The sequence below is a fragment of the Haliotis cracherodii genome, unplaced genomic scaffold (assembly GCF_022045235.1).
Source record: "Haliotis cracherodii isolate W230 unplaced genomic scaffold, xgHalCrac1.p SCAF_2, whole genome shotgun sequence".
NCBI lineage: Eukaryota > Metazoa > Mollusca > Gastropoda > Lepetellida > Haliotidae > Haliotis > Haliotis cracherodii.
Window position 1 is genome coordinate 81,500,093 of NW_027266275.1, and position 22,791 is coordinate 81,522,883.

The 22,791-nt window shown below is 41.6% G+C and overlaps 1 protein-coding gene across 48 annotated transcripts in view; it reads left to right on the top strand.

The window, feature by feature from the left end:
• Positions 1-22,791, top strand: part of LOC139468586 (ankyrin-2-like) — a 211,406-nt gene that overhangs the window by 31,192 nt on the left and 157,423 nt on the right. The window contains exon 1 of one of the 48 annotated variants that reach the window (XM_071250669.1): positions 21,259-21,344. The exons of the other annotated variants lie outside the window; for them this stretch is intronic. Coding sequence (XP_071106770.1) covers positions 21,333-21,344 — 12 coding nt within the window. The 5' untranslated portion in view covers positions 21,259-21,332. Of the gene's footprint in view, positions 1-21,258; positions 21,345-22,791 lie in introns of those variants that run through there. 48 annotated transcript variants of the gene reach the window in all.

Consider the following 22,791-nt stretch of genomic DNA (forward strand, 5'->3'; position numbering starts at 1 on the left):
CTTAACAGAATGATTGACAGATTCCTAATTTGAAATAGTATCTTACAAAGTCTTAAAGTTTATTTCAAAGTTGATTCAGCAAATAGATGTTTGATGTGGGTTTTTAGAGAACAGGAAAAAAGTTGAATCTGTAAAATATTATACTATATCTGTGGCTCGATGTCTGATCCATCACTTGCAGGAAGATATATGCGGCCGTATACCTGTCAGTCTTTATTTTCATACATCTCACCTGCCATGTTACTTTTGGTAATTATTGTATATGTGAGATACCACCTCTGGCTGATGGTAAATTTGTAAATAAACATTGTATGTATTTGTACATGTTACAAATAGTTACAAAATGTGTTATTAGACAATTGACGTGTTTCAGTATGAGAGCGATACAAATCACATTGTAAACAAAAACAAACATGTTTATAAAAATTAATACAGGATATGATTATAAACAAACGACTGTTTTAAATGGAAATTTATAGCCTTTTTTCCTGATGTAAATTACCCACTGGAAACTGAATCACTTGGATGAAGTGCCCAAATACAAGACTGATAGTGTTGAGGAGGCCCTATAGAACCTCACTTTCAGTTGCAATCAGCAAGTTCTTATTTTGAGTACAAATAATTCAAGCAATGACAAAGAATTCAAATTATTATTGTCTCAATTACCTAGATTTATGAAAAAGATAAAGTCTTGGATGAGGTAATTTGGAAACATTTGGACAACAGGGTCGACCAGTGACTCTATGTTGCTGTGTGAAAGTAATACCACTCTGTCATACTTGATTACAATCTGACACATTCTGTCAGGCTGGTGGAGATAACTCTATCATTAATTACTTCATGCTCGAGATTTTATCTCCAGGAACTCATCAGGCATTCCAAGAATGGTGTTGCAAGGGAGACAACCCCTCCTGCCTTATTAACGGCACTTCCATGCTTTAGGAAGCATATTGATTTTCTCGAGTGGTTGCAGACAGTTCCCAGTAGAGGTAGGATTGTCCATGTGACCAGTCAGGCTGCAGATGCATGGCAACACTGGAAGTTGCAGCCATCCTGTTCAATTGATGCAATCCTGTTCAATTGATGCAATACATTGCAAGGCTTGCTGATTTTTTAATTTTTTTTAAAAACCCTTTGAAGATCTGGGTTAAAATTGGTCTTCAGCAACCCATGCCTCCCTTAAAAAGCAGCTATGCATGTCGTAAGAGGCGACTAACAGGACCGGGTGGTCTGGCTCGTTGACATTGTTGATGCATGTCATCATCTTCCAATTGTATAGATCTATGCTCTTAATGTCAATTACTGGAGTGTCCAGACATGATTATTTACCATGTTTACAGACCTCCATCATATAGCTGGAATATTACTGAGTGCGACATTAGTGAACAAAAAAATAAATATTTTCCAAAATAATTATTTATTTATGTTTCCAGAGAGTTTGAATTAAAAGCATGTTTACCTCCCTTACTGCACGTGTGTAATAAACAGATCAGCCTGATAAATACAGCTTCCAGAAATAGTTCATTATGCAACAGAAAATGAAGATTGATACGTCTTTGATATTCTGGGAGCAGGCAGATGGGAGGGGAGCGGTATGATATGGTGAATATGGCCAGCATGATATAGAGTAAACAGGAATGACCTGATAGAATGGCTTGTTACCGGAGTGTGAGTCAGATATCAATCAGAAATGGAGATGTGTTCAGTTCAAGAGACAAAAATATCCTTTTTGCCAAGCAGAAAGTTATGATGTTCCTACAGATATTTCCTTCAAACGACACGACGGAACAGTGTTGTTGCATCTGCCAGTCATCAGGTGCAGAACAACAACAGTTGATGTTGAAGGATTTCTTGCTCCATCTGATTTCTTCCTGATAAAAACAAAGCACTAACTCCCATACTTTTACCGACTTACGACAATGGTAGCGCCAAGATTGCTTTGAGGAACAGGACCCAGGTGCTTTTGAAGGGATTCTTCCTCAGTCTGATATGACACGTATATTCTTTCTTGTCTTTTCTTGAGATTTGTTTCTGATTTTCTATGGGTCCATGTGGTGGTAAAGCGTCCATCGCCTCGAGCGAGGAAAGATGGTACTTGTTGTTACCCTGTCTGGCGCTTGGCATTAAGGGGCTAAAACAAGGACTGGTCGGCTGGTAGTCAGTATACTGTGTCTGAGTGGGGTATTCATGTTACACTGCAGGATGATATCTTAGTGTGCTAGCACTATAAATCAGCATCAGTATGGACGCACGCATGCACGTCGCTATATCAGTGCACTAATCATGGACAAGAGGTGCCTCCTTTGGCCACGTTAGCTCTATCAGGATCCACTTTTACCCAATTATGAACCTTGGCCTGCTTGGCCTCCAGATGCAGCCTTCACGCTTCTGCTAACACTAGATTCATGACTACTAAATTGTGCTGAGTACAAGTAAAATTCCAATGATGGTCGTCCTCATTGACTAGAAGCATTTGAGGCTGTTATTCTGAACCAGTTCTCAATGCTTCAATTAGACTACAAACTGGAAGTAAATAAATCTGACATAAATGTCAGCATTGTAAACAGTCAGGACCAGCTACAAACTCTAAGAATCTGTGAAATAATCTTAACATAATTCCTCTGGACTAGCACTCTAAAAATAAATTTCTAAGTCTGCTGGTGATTTAACCAAACATCCTGCAACACATTTGTCTTATCTCCATAGGTAGCTGTAAGAGGCAACTAACAGGGTTGGGTTGGTCAGGCTCGCTGACTTGGTTAATGCATGTCATTGTATCCCAGTTGCATGGATCAATGTTCTTGATGTCAATCACTGGATTGTCTGGTCCAGACTTGATTATTTACAGACCGCTGTCCTATACCTGAAATCTTGTTGAGTGCGGCGTTAAACAACAAACAAACAAACAAAGCCATAGTCTTGCTGATCAGCTTCATTTGGAATATGTACAAGCATCTTTGTCCACAAGTTTAAGTGGTCTTCCAATACAGTGATGTCAGTGTGAATGTCTTTCTAATTGGATTGGTTTTGTTCTCTTCACAGCATCAGCTTTCTGTCGCTACTGTTTTTAGTTAGATGCTTGAGAAGCTTGTGTTTTCCCTGTATGCAACAAAACATGTACTCTTAGACCAGCACCCACAGAGTATTGACTCAGTGAGTGGATAAGTAACTTGTTATGTTTCAACGATGAATGCTTAAAGTTTGCAAGAGTTTTTCTTCCCCTGCTAATAGAATGTAACAAAATGCCAAGTTCCATTTACTGTCACTGGACTTTAAGAGAAGAAAATGAGTGTTTATGTGGAAACTTTTGCCTTTCGGCACTTCCTTGTGCTGTTGATGTAGTTACACAGATGTAAGTAGGGTACGTGTTCTAAGCCTACCTCAAGAAGACGGAAAGATGTTTTACACCATTTTAGAATATATACTGCCAGTTGAGGACACTATGAACAACCTCCACACAATGTAACTATCTCCTAATCCAGCCCAGCTCCAAGGGGGGACAAGGAAATAATTTCACCCCCTCACTGACAAAATTAAGATTGATCTAAAGAATGCATTAAAATTATATCGGAAAATATATTCTTCACCTGATCTGCAGACAAATTTGGGCATGAAGAAATTTCTTATTGTCAAGTTTTAATGTGTTTGAGATACCATGCCACAGTTTCACATGAATACCCCACTCAGACACAGTATACTGACTCCCAGCCGACCAGTTCTTGTTTTAGCCCCTTAATGCCGAGGACCAGACAGGGTAATAACAAGTACCATCTTTTAACGTCTTTTGGTTTGATGCAGCCGTTGATCAGACCCCCTGACCTTCCGCTCTCCGGTCAGACACTCTACCACTAGACCACAGAGTCAGTCTCTTTAACATAGACTTAAAAGAGTTGCAGCACTAAGATCGTTTGTCGCATGGGGCATGGACAACTATTTCACATTCATTATCCTGGGCCCTCTTCAACAAAGCAATCTTAGCTACAACTCTTGTAAGCCTATGTTTAAGATTGGGAGTTCAAGTGTTCAACTTTTGGTCAGTATGATCAGCAGGGGTGGGCGTTGTTGTTCTTGGAAATAATCCAGTGGACATTACCTCTTAAGGTTTGTGGACAAAACAAATAGCTATTTGACTTGGTTCTTCACTGGGTGTACACACAGATGATGCTCCACACAGCCCCGAGACTGACTGGATGCTGCTTAAGCTGATTTCTTTGGCTTATGACCTTGGTGGTCACCTTGGACATGGGGTCTCCACAAGACCAGTGCTTGGGCTTGATCTTGTCATGGAACACAATTCATGGAACCATGTGTGAATGTTACCAGTGCTTGTGCATCAGGTACCCTACTGTTCAGATGGGCACCGATCCGTGAAGATCCGGGGTAGAATAGGTCTTCAGCAACCCATGCTTGCCGTAAAAGGCGACTATACTTGTCATAAGAGGCGATTAAAGGGACCGGGTGGTCAGGCTTGCTGACTTGGTTGATGCATGTCATCGTATCCCATATCGTATCACTGGATTGTGTGGTCCAGATTCAGTTATTTACAGACAGACGTCATATAGCTGAAATATTCCTGATTGTGGCGTTAAACGACAAATAAACAAAACAAAGATGGGCACCAGTGTTTGAATTAAACATGGAAGTCAGAGGTCCTGGCCATAACCTTGTGTTAAATGTTAAAGATTTAGGGGGCCCTAGATTCAAATACTATAGTTGACCTCCAAGACCTCCCCTTGAACATGAGGCACACAGGGAAGATAGGTAGTTTTAGTTGTGTAGTGGAATATTGCAAACACTACAAAAAGTATGGTTGTGATTTCCTCACCGATCCTAACATAAGGTGATGAATGGAACTTTTTCAGTGGTACTTACTGTTCGTGACAGAAGAAACAGGAAAATATTCTGCCAACTTTACAGTAGTTCTCCAATAAGGCTCCAATTTTGTGTATAAAAAGAAAACCATGCATTAATATCTATCCTATTTTGAAATTATATTTAATCACTAGGCCTTACTGTGTTCTCTGCCCTGGATTAAAGAGCATAGTGTAGGTTGCTGTGACATGGCTGATGTATTGCAACAATATCAAAAAAACATTTTCTCCCCTCTGTCACCCACATACACCCTCTCTGAATCACTCTGCCGTTCACTCACTCCACAGTTGTCTACCCACTCCGTCCCTCAGACACACCTTCTCCTACCAACTGCACAATGACATGTATGTTGATGCCTGACACGATATGCCCGTACATGGCAATAACTCTGTGCTATCAGCTTCCAGGAACCACCATTCCTGGAATCACTAGCTACTGTGTAATATAGGACGAGTGTCTGGGTCGCAATCGATTATGTCAGAACCTAGCCAACCATGCGGATGCTGTTACAGCATCCTAGTACTGTGGAGCACAGCACATGTCATTGTTAGTTTTGTTTGTTTGTTGAAGCTGCACTCGGCAATACTCCAGTAATATGACGGTGGTCTGTAAATAATCGAGTCTCGACCAGACAATCCAGTGATTGACATCTTGAGCATTGATCCAACACATTTAGGATAATGACGACAATCAATCAAGTCAGTGAGTCTGACCACCTGATCCTGTTAGTCGCCTCTTACGACAAGCATAGTCACCTTTTAGGGCAAGCATGGGTTGCTGAAGACCTGTTCCACCCCAGATCTTCACAGGGTCTCATTGTTAGTACACAAGAAGGTGTTACAGGAATACGTGGTATACAACTCACGTAGCTCAGAGATGCTATTTACAACGTAGTTGTGGCCGTAAAGTTGGCCAGTATTCCATGATCTGGGTTCGAATCCAAGATTCTCCTTGATTAATATTCTTGGTTTGTCTTCACCATACCTGGGCTTCTGTGGTTCACCAACACACATTTCGGTTTAATGACTTGTTGCAATTAAAATATTTCAACATTTACATTTCACAAATATATGTTCAATATTTTAGAAACAATTATATTATCTTTTATCATCAATACTACACTATTCTTCATTTGGATCCGGGGGCAGGGGTAGCCCAGTCTTCTAAGGATCCGCAATTCGCTGTGCAGAGTTGCGTCCCTTGGGCAAGCCAAAACCTTTGATTGTGGGTTCGAATCCCGGTTCGCCCTGATTATGTTTCTAGGTTTGTCAGCACCATACCCGTCCTCGTTGGTTTCACCGAAGTGGTAAACGTCTAAGACCTGCATCACTTCGGGCTTTCCTCACACATTAAGCTGACACGTCGTGATATGACTGGAATACTGTTAAAAGCGGCGTTAACCCCAACTCACTCACTCATATGGATCCATAGTGAATTATTTGTACACCTCTGCAGCTTGTCAATGTGTTTTAAGCCAGTAGCTCTATACTCCATTAACCATCCTCCCAGGAGAATGCTTAATGGAAAATGCACACATACTGGTACTGGTTAGCTGCAGCCTGTTGCCATAGTAATGATGCCAGTGGAAACATTGATTTAAAGAGTTTCACAGAAACACCTGTACTTCTTTATGCGGGATCGTTTTGCTATTTGGTAACGTTGCAGTGTGGAGAGCTGTTGTCAATTCTCGCTGTTCCCTTTGCTATTTGTGTCACGTTGAAGAGTGCGGTGACGAGAATCAATGTTCATTTAACATGTGTTCTCTTGTTGATTGTCGTGACAGAATCTTGTGCTCTTTTATTTGACGTAGTTCTCAAAAAACATACTATCTTGAGGAAAATCTGTATTGTAAGAGTGAGACATTGTTAGGAGATGAACCCTGAAAGAGAAACTATGGATGCTTGTTTTTCATTTCCTGTTAATAAAAGCAACAAAACCCTTTCCACGGAAGTAGGAAATCTGAGTCGATTGTATGACGGAGCACATCATGAGTATGTGTTTATGAATCACTCAACAAATTGTTAGAAATGTTAGAAAATGTATCCCTGTAGAAATGGCTTCAATTTCTAATGTGTATAAATGTCGAGCCATTTTCAGTGTCCCTTTCTCTCACTAACTCTGGACTTGACTCTGGAAAATTAATTGTGAAATTTATTAAACAAATTCAGTTCAGAGAAGAAAGGAAATATGGAGGAATTACTTAACTTCATCTTGACCATATGATAGTGATGTTAAAAGCCATGGCATCAGTGGTGACTTGTACAGGTGCTAGCACCTTCATCACGCCAGTGTCACAAGCACCTTCATCACGCCAGTGTCACAAGCACCTTAATCACACCAGTGTCACAAGCACCTAGTGAAACGTTACAGGTGCTAGCACCTTCATCACACCAGTGTCACAAGCACCTAGTGAAATGTTACAGGTGCTAGCACCTTCATGACGCCAGTGTCACAAGCACCTAGTGAAACATTACAGGTGCTAGCACCTTCATCACGCCAGTGTCACAAGCACCTAGTGAAACGTTACAGGTGCTAGCACCTTCATTACGCCAGTGTCACAAGCACCTAGTGAAACGTTACAGGTGCTAGCACCTTCATTACGCCAGTGTCACAAGCACCTTCATCACGCCAGTGTCACAAGCACCTTCATCACGCCAGTGTCACAAGCACCTAGTGAAACGTTACAGGTGCTAGCACCTTCATCACGCCAGTGTCACAAGCACCTAGTGAAACGTTACAGGTGCTAGCACCTTCATCATGCCAGTGTCACAAGCACCTAGTGAAACGTTACAGGTGTTAGCACCTTCATCACGCCAGTGTCACAAGCACCTAGTGAAACGTTACAGATGCTAGCACCTTCATTACGCCAGTGTCACAAGCACCTTCATCACGCCAGTGTCACAAGCACCTTCATCACGCCAGTGTCACAAGCACCTAGTGAAACGTTAAAGGTGCTAGCACCTTCATTACACCAGTGTCACAAGCACCTTCATCACGCCAGTGTCACAAGCACCCTCATCACGACAGTGTCACAAGCACCTTCATCACGCCAGTGTCACAAGCACCTTCATCACGTCACTGTCACAAGCACCTTCATCACGCCAGTGTCACAAGCACCTTCATCACGTCACTGTCACAAGCACCTTCATCACGTCACTGTCACAAGCACCTTCATCACGTCACGGTCACAAGCACCTTCATCACGCCAGTGTCACAAGCACCTTCATCACGTCACTGTCACAAGCACCTTCATCACGTCACTGTCACAAGCACCTTCATCACGCCAGTGTCACAAGCACCTTCATCACGCCAGTGTCACAAGCACCTAGTGAAACGTTACAAGGAGTAATGGATGAGATCCACTCAGACTTCTATCAGGGAATATAAGGATACCACAGTGATATTACGGAAGTCGGAACTGTGATAGAGCTTTGAATTTCTGGTTGTCATGACGATTGTCCTTGGTCAGTTTGCTTTGAATGATTCATCATGGGAGTATCTTAAATTGGTTACTAATAACAATTCTAATATGTCATTTAAACAGATGACAAGATGCTTGTTTGTATTTCTTAGTTGCTCAGTTAATTAATGTGTCAAAAGTCTTTATCAGGGGTAGACACTAACAGTTTTTGTCCACTAGTCCTCATAATGATAACATACAGCAAAACCCTTAAAATTGGCCAATTTCTACTAGTCCTTAGGATACCTTTACCATTGGACTACAGGACTAGTGCCAATTTCTAACGCTGTTTATGCTTATTTAAATTGGTTCAGAAAAATATTCTGTGCATCAAATGCAAATGACCATGCTATCGTGCATGTTTAATGTTCTGTCTGGTTCGGGGAATGGGTAGGTGCCGTATTAACTTCTACAAAACTTTGATAATTTGAAACAACACCCACACTTTTTTCTGACTACAAATCGAAAGCTAAGCTAAAGTTGTCACATGATCAATAACACACCAGCGTGTTTGGCAGTGTTTTCAATAATGAATGTTTGCATGATAATCATCGTCTGCCTGGGTCAGCCTCCCCGTCCAAACACTGACCCAGACAATATGAAATGTCATGTAGGCCGAACTGACAATGTTCATGCAGCATATTAGCCTAAATTCAACCTCAAGAACAAGCTTTGAAGGAAGCTAAACCAATACCTGACCAATATTGTGCATCTGAGAGCCCCAAATCCCTCATCAGCCGTTGAGAAATTGGCCATTACTATCAGTGCGCTGCTGGGTCGACACAAGAATGATATCAGCTCTGGCTTAAGTGGCCTGGCGTTCAGGAATAATGGTTAATATTGCATACATCCCTGTACTCTGTTATGTAAATTATTATTGTTACTAGTATGTGATGTCAGTATACAAAGAGAAATATAAGGATTGTATAAGTTTAGGAACTTATTTTAGAATAACTAAATGGAAGTGATATCTCAGAATTGTTCGTGGCAAATGTGGTTTAAATTACTCAAAATCTATAATTTTGGAATATTTGTACTGCATTGAAGAAGTTTAAGGCAAAAAATAATATCTTGTTCTTATTATTTGAAGTCTAATGTTCTTGAAAGTTTTTTTTAATCATTTTAAGAAAGTTCAGCTGAAATAAAATGTCATACTATTATGTCTAGAGGGCAATATGTATAGTATCTGTAATGTGATGTTTGGATCAGAAACATTAGGATGCAAGGTTTGCGATGGTGTTAAGGCAGGTTCTGAACCGCTGTCTGGGGCTCTGGCTAGAGAAGTTGGTCAAATGTAGCAAATTGTTTGTTTGTTGTTTATTGTTTTTTTGGTGTTTAATGCTGCACTCGGCAATATTCCAGCTATGTGATGGCAGCCTGTGAATAATCGAGTCCGATTCAGACAATCCAGTGATTGACGTCATCTTAGCATCGATCCACATAAATGGGATACATACATCATACAAGACAGTGAGCCTGACCACCCGATCCTGTTAGTCGCCTCTTACCACAAGCAAAGTTATCTTTTATGGCAAGCATGGGTTGCTGAAGACCTATTCTACACCGGATCTTCACAGGGTCTCATTGTTAGTACACAAGAAGGTATTACAGGAATACATGGTATACAACTCACGGATTGCTGAAGACCTATTCTACCCCGGAGTTCGCAGCATATTGGAAATCTGGCAAATGTAGCTGTCAGAATTGTTTTTCTCTTGTCAATTCACTGCATGACGAGAAATTTACCATTGCTGTTATTGACACATCCTTGTAGTCTGCTGATGGTGTGTCTCAATATGACAAATGATATTTGCATCTTCATCGATTTCCCAGAATTATTTCATGAAAATGTATTTCCTGCGTGTTCGTTGTTTGGCAGACATTTCAATGAGGAATTCAAAAATGGTCAGTCAACAAAAACTTGAATGATTGAGATTAACAAATCCCAACTCCCAGCCACCACTGATTGTAAAGAACACCACTGGAATGACTGGTCGACTGAGAGGACAAGAAGTCAGCCTGGCGCTATGCTTCGTGGTGTTGAATGACGTGTGATTAGGTCAGGGTCCTAGAGTATATGCCATCGATGTGTAATTGATTAGTGCGCTAATTTCATCCACCCTGCTCCCACTTGGTGATACAGGTTGTGGGTTGAAGAGAGATTTATGCTAATGGCGACAGCGATGACTCACCCTGTGTTTCGGCAGCCTTATCAGTGTACGAGAATATTTGCTGGACAGAGACGGGCAGCCACTTACACAGAAGTCCATGAGTGATCAGCGTTGTCAGTGGCATCCAGGAGGACAGCAGCGACACGGGACAATAACGAGTTGATGCCATCTTGGGACTAACCACTAGCTTTGCGATTGATTGGATTTGCTCCATTCGATTGCTGGTCGTGTCACAAGCTGGACACAGAGTGACCATGTGTTGTACAATGCATGATGGCAACTGACCATTGCATATTATAATCAGTTCATACCATTGCTTCAATTGCTTCGACTTGGAATTATAAGTTTCAAATATGACGACCATATTTACATCAACATCATCTCACTACGTCCTTGAGGGTCAGCCTCGCCGGCCATCACACCAGGAGCTCAGGGATTCCTTCCAGGACCACCCTAGTCCTGACCGACGTCCACATGGTCATTCTAGAGAGGTAACCGTGTCTACCTCCTGTCTTATGTGTGGTTGGTGATGTGGCCATGAACGTTGTGACCGACTCTGTGACTCTGTTACTGTCTCCCCTCCGTCTGTAACCCCCTCCTCCCCCGCTACACACCTGGATAGTGGATAGTGTGGCAGGGAACGTTGTGACCGACTCTATGACTCTGTCACTGTCTCCCCTCCGTCTGTACCACCCTCCTCCCCCAACACCACCCCCTTCACACCTGGGTAGTGGATAGTGTGGCAGGGAACGTTGTGACTGACTCTGTGACTCTGTTACTGTCTCCCTTCCATCTGTACCCCCCTCCTCCCCCGCTACACACATGGGTAGTTGATAGTGTGGCAGGGAACGTTGTGACCGACTCTGTGACTCTGTTACTGTCTCCCTTCCGTCTGTAACCCCCCCTCCCCCAACACCACCCCCTTCACACCTAGATAGTGGATAGTGTGGCAGGGAATGTTGTGGGCTACTCTATGACTCTGTTACTGTCTCCCCTCCGTCTGTAACCCCCTCCTCCCCCGCTACACACCTGGATACTCTATGACTCTGTCACTGTCTCCCCTCCGTCTGTAACCCTCTCTTCCCCCGCTACACACCTGGGTAGTGGATAGTGTGGCAGGGAACGTTGTGGGCTACTCTATGACTCTGTTACTGTCTCCCCTCCGTCTGTAACCCCCTCCTCCCCCGCTACACACCTGGATACTCTATGACTCTGTCACTGTCTCCCCTCCGTCTGTAACCCTCTCCTCCCCCGCTACACACCTGGGTAGTGGATAGTGTGGCAGGGAACGTTGTGGGCTACTCTATGACTCTGTCACTGTCTCCCCTCCGTCTGTAACCCCCTCCTCCCCCGCTACACACCTGGATACTCTATGACTCTGTCACTGTCTCCCCTCCGTCTGTAACCCTCTCCTCCCCCGCTACACACCTGGGTAGTGGATAGTGTGGCAGGGAACGTTGTGGGCTACTCTATGACTCTGTCACTGTCTCCCCTCCGTCTGTACTATAGTGGACAGTGTAGCCATGAACCTTGTGAGCTGCACTATGCCCTTTAGTCTATACCTCACCCCTGTACATCTCAATAGTGGATAGTGTGGCCACAGTTACTGATAATAAATTGTATGTTTGTTGTGTGTCTTGTTCATTGTTTGTGACGTCCAGGTATTGTTTGTGTGTGACGTCTAGGTATTGTTTGTGTGTGACGTCCAGGTATTGTTTGTGTGTGACGTCCAGGTATTGTTTGTGTGTGACGTCCAGGTATTGTTTGTGTGTGACTTCCAGGTATTGTTTGTGTGTGACGTCCAGGTATAATAGTGTGTGTGATGTCCAGGTATAATTGTGTGTGTGACGTTGAGGTATTGTTTGTGTGTGACGTCCAGGTATAATCACGATAACAGTGTACTAAGTTCTCATCTGATCCTTGGTTTGTCATCACAGTGCCGTTACTCTTGGGTTTGACAGAAAAGTAAGAACGTCTAAGACCTGCATCACTTCAGGATTTCCTCCCACACTAAAGAGAAAAAGTGTGACAAAAATGAAATACTAGTAAACTCACTCACTCAAATGGCAAGGATGTTTTGATATGCGTCCTGATTATGGCTGATGACAGGAATGCCTTGTGTAGTAGTGGCTAATGGCCCATTCATCATGTCTAAGCTAGCGCTTAGTAACACAGGGCTGGGGAGCATAAAGGTTACACGTTGAAAAGGCTACAGAAACAGTTACCGTCATATTGGAAGGTGTTGCCAAAATATGTAGAGGAGTAAAAACAGAACTGATATGATAACAGAATTTAAGATAAGCCAGTTAATTTTATATGCACTGATCATGTCAACATTGTATTGTATTGTATTGTATTGTATCATATTGTATTGTATGGTATTGTATGGTGACAATGTGACGGTAATGGATTGTATTGTATGGTGACACTGTGACGGTAATGGATTGTATTGTATGGTGACACTGTGACGGTAATGGATTGTATTGTATGGTGGCACTGTGACGGTAATGGATTGTATTGTATGGTGGCACTGTGACGGTAATGGATTGTATTGTATGGTGGCACTGTGACGGTAATGGATTGTATTGTATGGTGACACTGACGGTAATTGATTGTATTGTATGGTGGCACTGTGACGGTAATGGATTGTATTGTATGGTGACACTGTGACGGTAATGGATTGTATTGTATGGTGACACTGACGGTAATGGATTGTATTGTATGGTGGCACTGTGACGGTAATGGATTGTATTGTATGGTGACACTGTGACGGTAATGGATTGTATTGTATGGTGACACTGACGGTAATGGATTGTATTGTATGGTGGCGTCTGACGGTAATGGATTGTATGCAATTAGTACATTTAGTGTCATTTGATATGATTTCCTTTTAATATATGATAAATAATATTTTAAGTGTAATGTTCATTATAAGGACTCAAGCAGCCTTCAGTTACATATATGGAAATTTCATCATGGTCGATCCGGGATAGAATAGGTCTTCAGCAACTGTAAAAGGCGACTATGCTTGTTGTAAGAGGTGACTAACGGGATCAGGTGGTCAAGCTAGTTGTCAAGGTTGCTGACTTGGTTGATGCATGTTAATGCATCGCAATTGCGTAGATTGATGTTCATTATGTCAATCACTGGATTGTCTGGTCCAGACACAATTATTTACACACCGCTGTCATATAGCTGAAATATTGCTGAGTGTGGTGTTAAACAACAAACAAAGCCATCATGGTCCAAGGCCAGTACACATAGACAAATGACATTAACTGCAGCAAGGAGTTTCCAGAGCCAACACGCTAAGAAGCTGGCCAGTAAAGTCATTGTTCGAAAAGCCATTACCACATTTTCTCGTGCATAGTGCACACTTATTTTCCAGATACTACAGCTGTATAGAGTGGGGGGTTCATAATCCACGCATACAGTGACTTTAAATGTTTTCCCGCCCGGAGCAAAGACATTACTGTGAGCACATAACACTGGAAATACCATGTCCGCGTCTCCGTACTGGAGTACACAGGTTTAGGATGTAATTACACTATCTGGTTATGAAAAGAGTTCATTGAAGATCTGGTCTTCATTTGGAAAGTTGAATTGAAAATAACTTTTACATCTGATGTGGCACGTCAAGTTAGTTATGTCATATTTTTTTCTTTTTCAATTATTTTTTTTAAGGTTCATTCTTTTGAAGATTTTTTATTTATGCTGTTTTATTGAACAAACTTTTAATGAAGGATACATTACTGATTCATCTCTAATGTTAGTCCTATTTTTTAGATAGACAAATCAGGATTGTAGTTGCAGATATATATCACAATGTATGCAGATGAGTCGTAAAAAAAATCATGCAGAAATTAGAAATCAGCAGATTATTTTTGAACACAATTTTCTTTTCTTTTTTCTTTCTGAGATATGTATACAGTAATCCGAGTTATGTTCTTATTACTCAAAAGAAGTTAAAGAACACCCAAATTGGAATAGTTCCAGCAACAATGTGGCTTTGATGCCATTGTTGTTACAAAAGCTCAATAGATTGACAGTACATGCTAAGGGAGCTCTTCCTTGCAACCTTCAAAATAATGATTAGATATGTATTTTCTCTGTATGTTTTATTATATAAAAGTCATTTTTGACAAATGGAAATTGAAAGACTGTTGAATGCTATTCCTCTTCATTGAAAAACTTTACAATGAAAGGAATTAAAACACAAGTTTTCAAAGGAAACAATTATTTCAATTTCTGCCCCTCAAAACAATTGATCTGATGCTAACAACACTGATGTATGCAGCTGTGGCAGGAGAGTCCTGCTCCCAGGGTGTTCATGGCAGGTCACAACCCGAGGTACAAGTGGCTTTTAACGTGTTCAAGAACACCTCTGCTATGCTGCGCCACGTGCTGTGCTCTTCCCTTGGAGGCGGTGGCAGGAATGTGACGTAGCGTACTTGTTAAATTATTGATTTCTGCCAATATTACTGCAGCATCACCATCCACATAATCAATAGTTATAAACTCGTTGCCATGGCAACCATCTGATGGGTCGCTAGGTAGTTTCCATGGAAATTGAGGGGCTGTCAGGATTCCCGTTGCAAAGGGTGCCAATGGGGAGTTTTCAGGATTTAATACCGTGCTAGGGTTTCTGGCAGAGCTTTTCCAACATTTTGCGGATTTGAATATCATGAATAAGAAGATTTGCGACGCCATGAGAGTCTTCTGGGACTGAAGGCCAGCCTTCAGTAGACATTTTATAGATTATTATTGATTATGGCAACTATTTATCTTTCCTGTATTCAATCAGGCTAATGCCCCTCTGAAATATTGAACATTTTTAACTGTCAGATAATTCAATTTTGAACTTATGAATTTGGAAAAAGGTTGCAAGGATAAGCTATTTCGACACATTGCTAGTCAGGTTTTAGGTTGTTTATGAAAGCTGGTAATGGCAGGCTGGAAGAAATCAAGGGGACTCTCTGGAAGTACTGAGTTCATTTATTAGATTACTGTTGAAATATTGTGTTAATCCAGTAGAGCACAATCTGGCCGTCAGACTATGTTCACAGTTGCTTTCATCATGATTTATACAAATCAATACGCAGACCCAGGACCACACCATTATGTTGTGTATTAATCTGATGTTGGCAAAGAGTGCTTGAAATACAAATATCCTGTTTGATTATTTCTTGAATAATGGTGGACCTGTGCAATGTATCAAAACTTTGTTGAAAAGTATGGTTGCCTCACATGACCTGCTTGACCTTTACAAGCTGGAGTGGGCTGAGCTGAAGGTCAGTGTGATCGTGACTCCACTTCACTGTGTGGGGCGACTTAGGAACTGTCTGGTCAAATTAAGGAGAGCAAAGAGAAGAAACACATTGAGGGGAGCATTGAATTCAAGATCTATGTTGAAGTCTGCTGAAGACGTTTGCGTGTAAACAGTAATTAAGGCATCGATCTGGTCTACAGACTGCAATAAAACTTGGGCTGTTTTTAGATGAAACTTCTGCTGTGCTAGCTTTCTACTCTTTCAGACATGGAATTTTTGCATATCGTATGCTACTAACTGGCCAAGGAAGGGAAACCTTGAGATTTTAATTGGTTGTCTTGGCCATGTTACTTCATGTGGGCTCTGTAGAAGATGGGGGCACAGGTGGCCCTAGGGGCCTACATGTCTGTGTCGCTGCTATTTGCTGTGCAGAAGCTTATGACTTTGATGTCCAAAGTTGTGTCTCTTGGGCACTCCAGAAATCTGTGATCAGGGTTTGGGACCCTGGTTCGCTGTGATTGTTTCAAAGTTTACTCCATACCCGTGCTCGTGGGTTTCACCGAAGTGGAAAAGACCTGCATCACTTCGGGCTTTCCTCCCACATTAAGCTGACACGCCGTTATATAACTGGAATACTGTTAAAAGCGGCGTTAAACTCAACTCACTCACTCACTCACTCACTCAAAGTTTACTCAGCACCATGCCCATGGATTTCACCAAGATGGTAAACATCTGAGACCTGCATCACTTTGGTCTTTCCTACTGGTAAAAGCAGCTCACTCACTCACTCACTCCTAAACCACCACCAATATTTACTTCTTCATGGATCCGGGGTAGAAAAGGTCTTCAGCAACCCATGCTTGTCCCCCTGTGAAGATCCAGGGTAGAATAGGTCTTCAGCAACCCATGTTTGCCGTAAAAGGCGACTATACTTGTCGCAAGAGGCGAATAATGGGATCGGGTGGTCACGCTCGCTGTCCTGGTTGATTCATGTCATCGATCCCAATTGTGTCGATTGATGCTGATGATGTCAATCACTATTATTTACAGACCGGCATCATACAGCTTGAATATTGCTGAGTGCGGTGTTAAACAACAAGCCCCCCAAAAAAACCAAACCCCTTCTTCATGGCATCCAATCAGCAAATGTCATAACTTTAAAACATGGCACTGAGACAGCGACACAGTGTGACTTGAAAACCCTCGATCTGATTCGCTTCCATATTCTTTGGATCCAGTCATGCCTGAGGGATGCAACTCTGCACAGCAAATTGCCATCCATTGACAACATGGCCAACCATGCCCCAGACAGTGAGATCTGTGTTCACGAGAGTGTGCTGGCCTTGACCTGTCAATACCATGATTAGGTTGACATCAATGATGAAGTATTGAAGGAAACTGTGTTTGTAGGAGAGTATTGATCTAGTGACAGCTGGACAGACGATGGACACTGCCCAGTCCTGTCATTTGTGGGAGACTGACCAGATGGCGGTCTCATCTCTCGATGTGTCGGTAAAGTGGTCGTCCATTGAGGAATTGCAACAGAGATGCTAACTAAGAGTTTGAGAGCTGCTAAGACTTGGGAAGCTTCTCACTAAGACGAGCAGGGCTGAAATGAAAGATCGGGTCTTGCACTGACAATAAGGCATTCACCCAATATTTCATTTGTAAGAGTAAAATCTGAATGTGCTAGTCTGGCAGACAGACAGTTTGTCTAGAACTCCCTAGTGAGGGGCGCATCAACTGCATCAGGTCCTCATTTATAGCAATATGACACAGTATACTTTGCAGTGTTCCATCTTAAGGGGAATCATGGGATCCTTGAGGTTTGCTCCTAAAGTATTTCAATGTAGGTACGCCCGAAATCTTTCAACATTTGGGCTGAGACAAAGACAATTTGACTTTCGTGCTTGCTTCTGATCACTGCTTGGTTGCATCATGATTACTGTAATTTGTACGTGCCTTCTAAATCACTTCAAGCAGATTAATGGAATTGGACTGTCTTGGTTAGATTGTAACTCAATAGCAGTTCCTTTTACGTCTGACATGATCAGATTGTTTTTTTGGCAAGGCTGACTATTCTGTCTACGTCATGATCTTCCATATTAAGAGTGCCTTATTTAAACAAACACTGAATGTTTTAGTTGCAACTCCTTTAATGGGATTGTCAGGTTTGGCAAGCTGCCATCTTGTAATGTTGTATAGTCCGTGTTGAGCAGTATGAATGTATAGAGTCCTTGCTGTGCATTAATCTGATGAAGTTCTATATTCTGTATGGGCTGTGAGGTTCCCCACTCACCAAATGTACACCTATTTCATGGACACAGTTAATCCCTAGTAGCCTGACTGTCAGCCTGCCAACCACTTACATGATTAGGACACACAATAACCTCTCCCAATGGTGCAGTGCTCACGCCAAATTGCTCTTCGATACCTGACTGTCTAACTTGGAGAGTTTCTGGTTCGATTTGAGACTGTAGGCAATGAGCCAAATGGAACCTACTCACTCTTTCTTCTGTGTTCCACAGCAGTTTTTTAGGGTTTTTAAGTGAGACTGCATCTTAGTCTCTGTGTAATGTTTAAAGTTGCATGGCATTTGATAATTAGGGTGTGTGTTAAGGGGGGAGTGTAGATATTGCTCAGGAATGTCTGTTCTATAGACTAGGTGTCCCAATGGGTATAGTGTAGGGTGTCTTGTAGGGTGTCCCAATGGGTATTGTGTAGGATGTCTTGTTGGGTGTCCCAATGGGTATTGTGTAGGATGTCTTGTTAGGTGTCCCAATGGGTATTGTGTAGGATGTCTTGTTGGGTGTCCCAATGGGTATTGTGTAGGATGTCTTGTTGGGTGTCCCAATGGGTATTGTGTAGGATGTCTTGTTGGGTGTCCCAATGGGTATTGTGTAGGATGTCTTGTTGGGTGTCCCAATGGGTATTGTGTAGGATGTCTTGTTAGGTGTCCCAATGGGTATTGTGTAGGATGTCTTGTTGGGTGTCCCAATGGGTATTGTGTAGGATGTCTTGTTGGGTGTCCCAATGGGTAGTGTGTAGGATGTCTTGTTAGGTGTCCCAATGGGTATTGTGTAGGATGTCTTGTTAGGTGTCCCAATGGGTAAAGTGTAGGGTGTCTTGTTAGGTGTCCCAATGGGTATTGTGTAGGATGTCTTGTTAGGTGTCCCAATGGGTATTGTGTAGGATGTCTTGTAGGGTGTCCCAATGGGTAAAGTGTAGGGTGTCTTGTAGGGTGTCCCAATGGGTATTGTGTAGGATGTCTTGTAGGGTGTCCCTATGGGTATTTTGTAGGATGTCTTTAGGGTGTCCCAATGGGTATTGTATAGGATGTATTGTAGGGTGTCCCAATGGGTAGTATGTAGGATGTCTTTAGGGTGTCCCAATGGGTATTGTGTAGGGTGTCTTGTAGGGTGTCTTTAGGGTGTCCCAATGGGTATTGTGTAGGATGTCTTGTAGGGTGTCTATAGGGTGTCCCAATGGGTATTGTGTAGGATGTCTTAAGGGTGTCCCAATGGGTATTGTGTAGGATGTCTTTAGGGTGTCCCAATGGGTACTGTGTAGGGTGTCTTGTAGGGTGTCCCAATGGGTATTGTGTAGGATGTCTTTAGGGTGTCCCAATGGGTATTGTGTAGGATGTCTTTAGGGTGTCCCAATGGGTATTGTATAGGATGTCTCGTTGGGTGTCCCAATGGGTATTGTGTAGGATGTCTTTAGGGTGTCCCAATGGGTATTGTATAGGGTGTCTTGTAGGGTGTCCCAAAGGGTATTGTATAGAATGTCTTTAGGGTGTCCCAATGGGTATTGTGTAGGATGTCTTGTAGGATGTCTTTAGGGTGTCCCAATGGGTATTGTGTAGGATGTCTTTAGGGTGTCCCAATGGGTGTCTTGTATGTTGTGAGGTTTGACCATCCATTTAGACCCCAAGCAGGACAACTAAAAGGGGACTGACTATACTATTGATGTGGCTCACCTTGCTCCAGGGCCATCAGAAATACAGATGACCTTCTCTTATGTAAATTAGATAGTCGATTTGGATCCTGTATACTCGGACATGTTCCACATATAGAGGAGTTGGCAGACAAGAGGGCCCTTTCAGTTCAGAGACACTGCTGTACAGTAGATTATTTAGGTATTCTCATTATTGTGGTAGTTTACCAAAGCACTTGCCAGACTGACTATTTCTCGAGGCTGGCTTAAGGAGATGAATCCAATCTTGTAATACAAAATACCCTTTTGCTTCGATGGATAAATTGATCATTACTTGAAACACTTGATTTTCTCCATGACAAGTAAAATCTGATGACTTGGATGATTCATGCTGCAGAAGAACTTGTGGGGCAGGTAGTTCTGAATTGTTCCTGGAGAGAAGTGCCCTATGCTGGATTTTGGACATGGCTGATGATTTGAAATGGTCTCATGTTATAACTAATAATAGCACTATTAAAAATATCTCCCCATGTGTCATTGTGGATAATTTGGAAAACATCAGAATTCAAATGATGGAAGGTGAACACACTTTGTTGGGTCTTAAGGGACGGTTGGTAGGCACAGTGGTTAATGTGTTTGCTGATATTACCTAAGAGCAGGGTTGATTCTTATGAGGATAAAATGTGTGAAAACCTTTCTGGGTTGATGCTGTTGCAAGACTCCTGCCTCAACTAACTTCATACCTTAATTTTAAATTTTATGCTGTGACAACTCTTATTGAAAAATATTGCATAAGCGATAATATTGAGAAACTGTCTTTATTGATTGTGCCAAACTGACGAAGAAGATGATTTTCAAATGAGATAGTACACACAGAAGTAGGCCAGCTTTTGTCACTCTATGATTGGAGATAACACTCTGAAATATAGTTAAAACAAAACAAATGAATATAGAAACAAGAAAACATGTCCAACTGCTGCAACTATCCATAAATTATAAAGAAGTGAAATTCCGCCTTTTTCAGATTCACAGCTGATAGTGAGAAAAAAACAGCAAAAACCAGATGCCATTAATGCACTAACTGATGCCTAATTAATCAATTGATGCCTAAAACTTGTTAATAACTCTCTTCAATTTTCATTGGCTTTTGTTTCAAGTGACAGATGCTGGTTTAATTAAGACTGAATCTTGTTACATTTTGACACAAAGAAATTGAGTTCCGTCAGTCCGGTGTGGAGTAATTTCCCCTTCTTCACACCAGCACCATTATGCCCTGAACACCACCAACAAACCAGAGAGTCCATAATAAAAGCTATCCAAATTTCATGCACTGTGCTTTTCACTCCAATAATCAAAAATATGGCCCCAACTAACACAGTGATCCAATTAATTGTAATGAGGCCCTCCCTGCTGCGAGCGGCCACCATGATGATTGTATGCTAATACGACTTCTGCGGGATGCTTGTCCATTCCACTTACTTGACATTTCCAAACCGCGATGCAAAGAGTTTTGTATGATTATGTAATTTACTCATATTTAACAAGTGGCAGGGCTCGGTAGTGGGAGCGCATCGAGGAGAATTGTGGGATACCTTTGCTTTGTTCTGTTGAAGGAACACGGAAAATGACATCGAAGGTATGTGTAGTAGCTGTGTTTTCTTGCAATGCTTGACTGGGCTGTCTAATTCCATGCCTCTCTTGCTCACAGGGCCATCATGATCTGATCGGTGCGTTTAGCAAGTGTCTAGATTTAGGTCAGAGTGGGGGTTCATTGGGGCTGTATTTTTATATGTGACTAGATTCCATCAATATTTGTCAATAGTTATTCACTTTTTATTAGACCGTGGATTATTTGCGGTTAGTTATTTCATTGCACAGTTGCTTCTGACGTTGGTTCGTGTTCGGGACTCTTCAATCGGGGCTTCCTCCTTGCGTCAATCGGACATATTTCATGATTTAACATAATTTTGTATAGACTTGATTCAACACTATGATATATCAACCTGTTGGGCGATGGGGATATTCATGGTACATCATCTCTATCTCTCTGTCGACTATTCAAAAAGTATTTTCAGTTAATTTGAAATAAAAATTGACTTGTGGCACTTTTCTCCTCAGATATTGTTCTTGGAATGGTTACACCATGAACAGTGTGTAATATTTTATTTGAACATGTTAACTATAGCTAAAAGGAATTGAAGGCATTTCCTCCATTGTGAGCAATTCAGACAAATATTAACACCTAAATTTCAATGTTAATTTTGTAGGTATGTTAATAATAAATTCAATATTAATGCTCAATAGTTTATTATAGGAAGCCATCCTACGATTTTTACAGACTTGAAAAATTTGGCTTAATATGGAGGATAATATGGTTGTCATGCATTATTTTGATGCTTTTAGATACGTATATTATGTTTATTGGGTGTATCTTACATTCAGCCTTCATTGGAGGGTGTACAAGTTTCAGTGGAGTATTCATGTATTATAAAATTATGTGCATATTTATACCTAATATGGCAATCGTTATACATGTACGTAGCAAACTATGCTAAAATCTGTTATTAAATGGATAGCTACATATTTAAGCATGTTCAAAATACCATTGTATTTGTAAGTTTGTAAGTCTTATGATAATCGTACATACCAGTCAGAATAAGCACACTTTAGAGGAGGATATTTGGTTATGTGAAGCACTGAATATGTATCATCTAGTATCGATATCATCAAATAGTATCATCTAGTATCAATACTGTCAAGTAGCACATGACAATGAAAGTCTTCCTTTGTAAAGTACATGGAACCTGCAACAAAACAGTTGTCATGACAAACAGATTCGTCTTGAAGTTATGTCTTTCATGTATTCGTTGATCGTTTTCTTAAAGATAAAGACTTCCAGTTGACAATTGAAATGAGAAGATGGGGAAGGATTTAGACAATATTGAGCTTTAAATCACCAAGGGACTGAAATCCTGCCAGATCAGAGAGACACGCGACAAAGGAGCGTCATTAGATGGGGCCTTTGTTCTGATTTTTTGCCCTCGAGGACAAATTCTGCAAGATGACTGTATCGGAATTAAAAG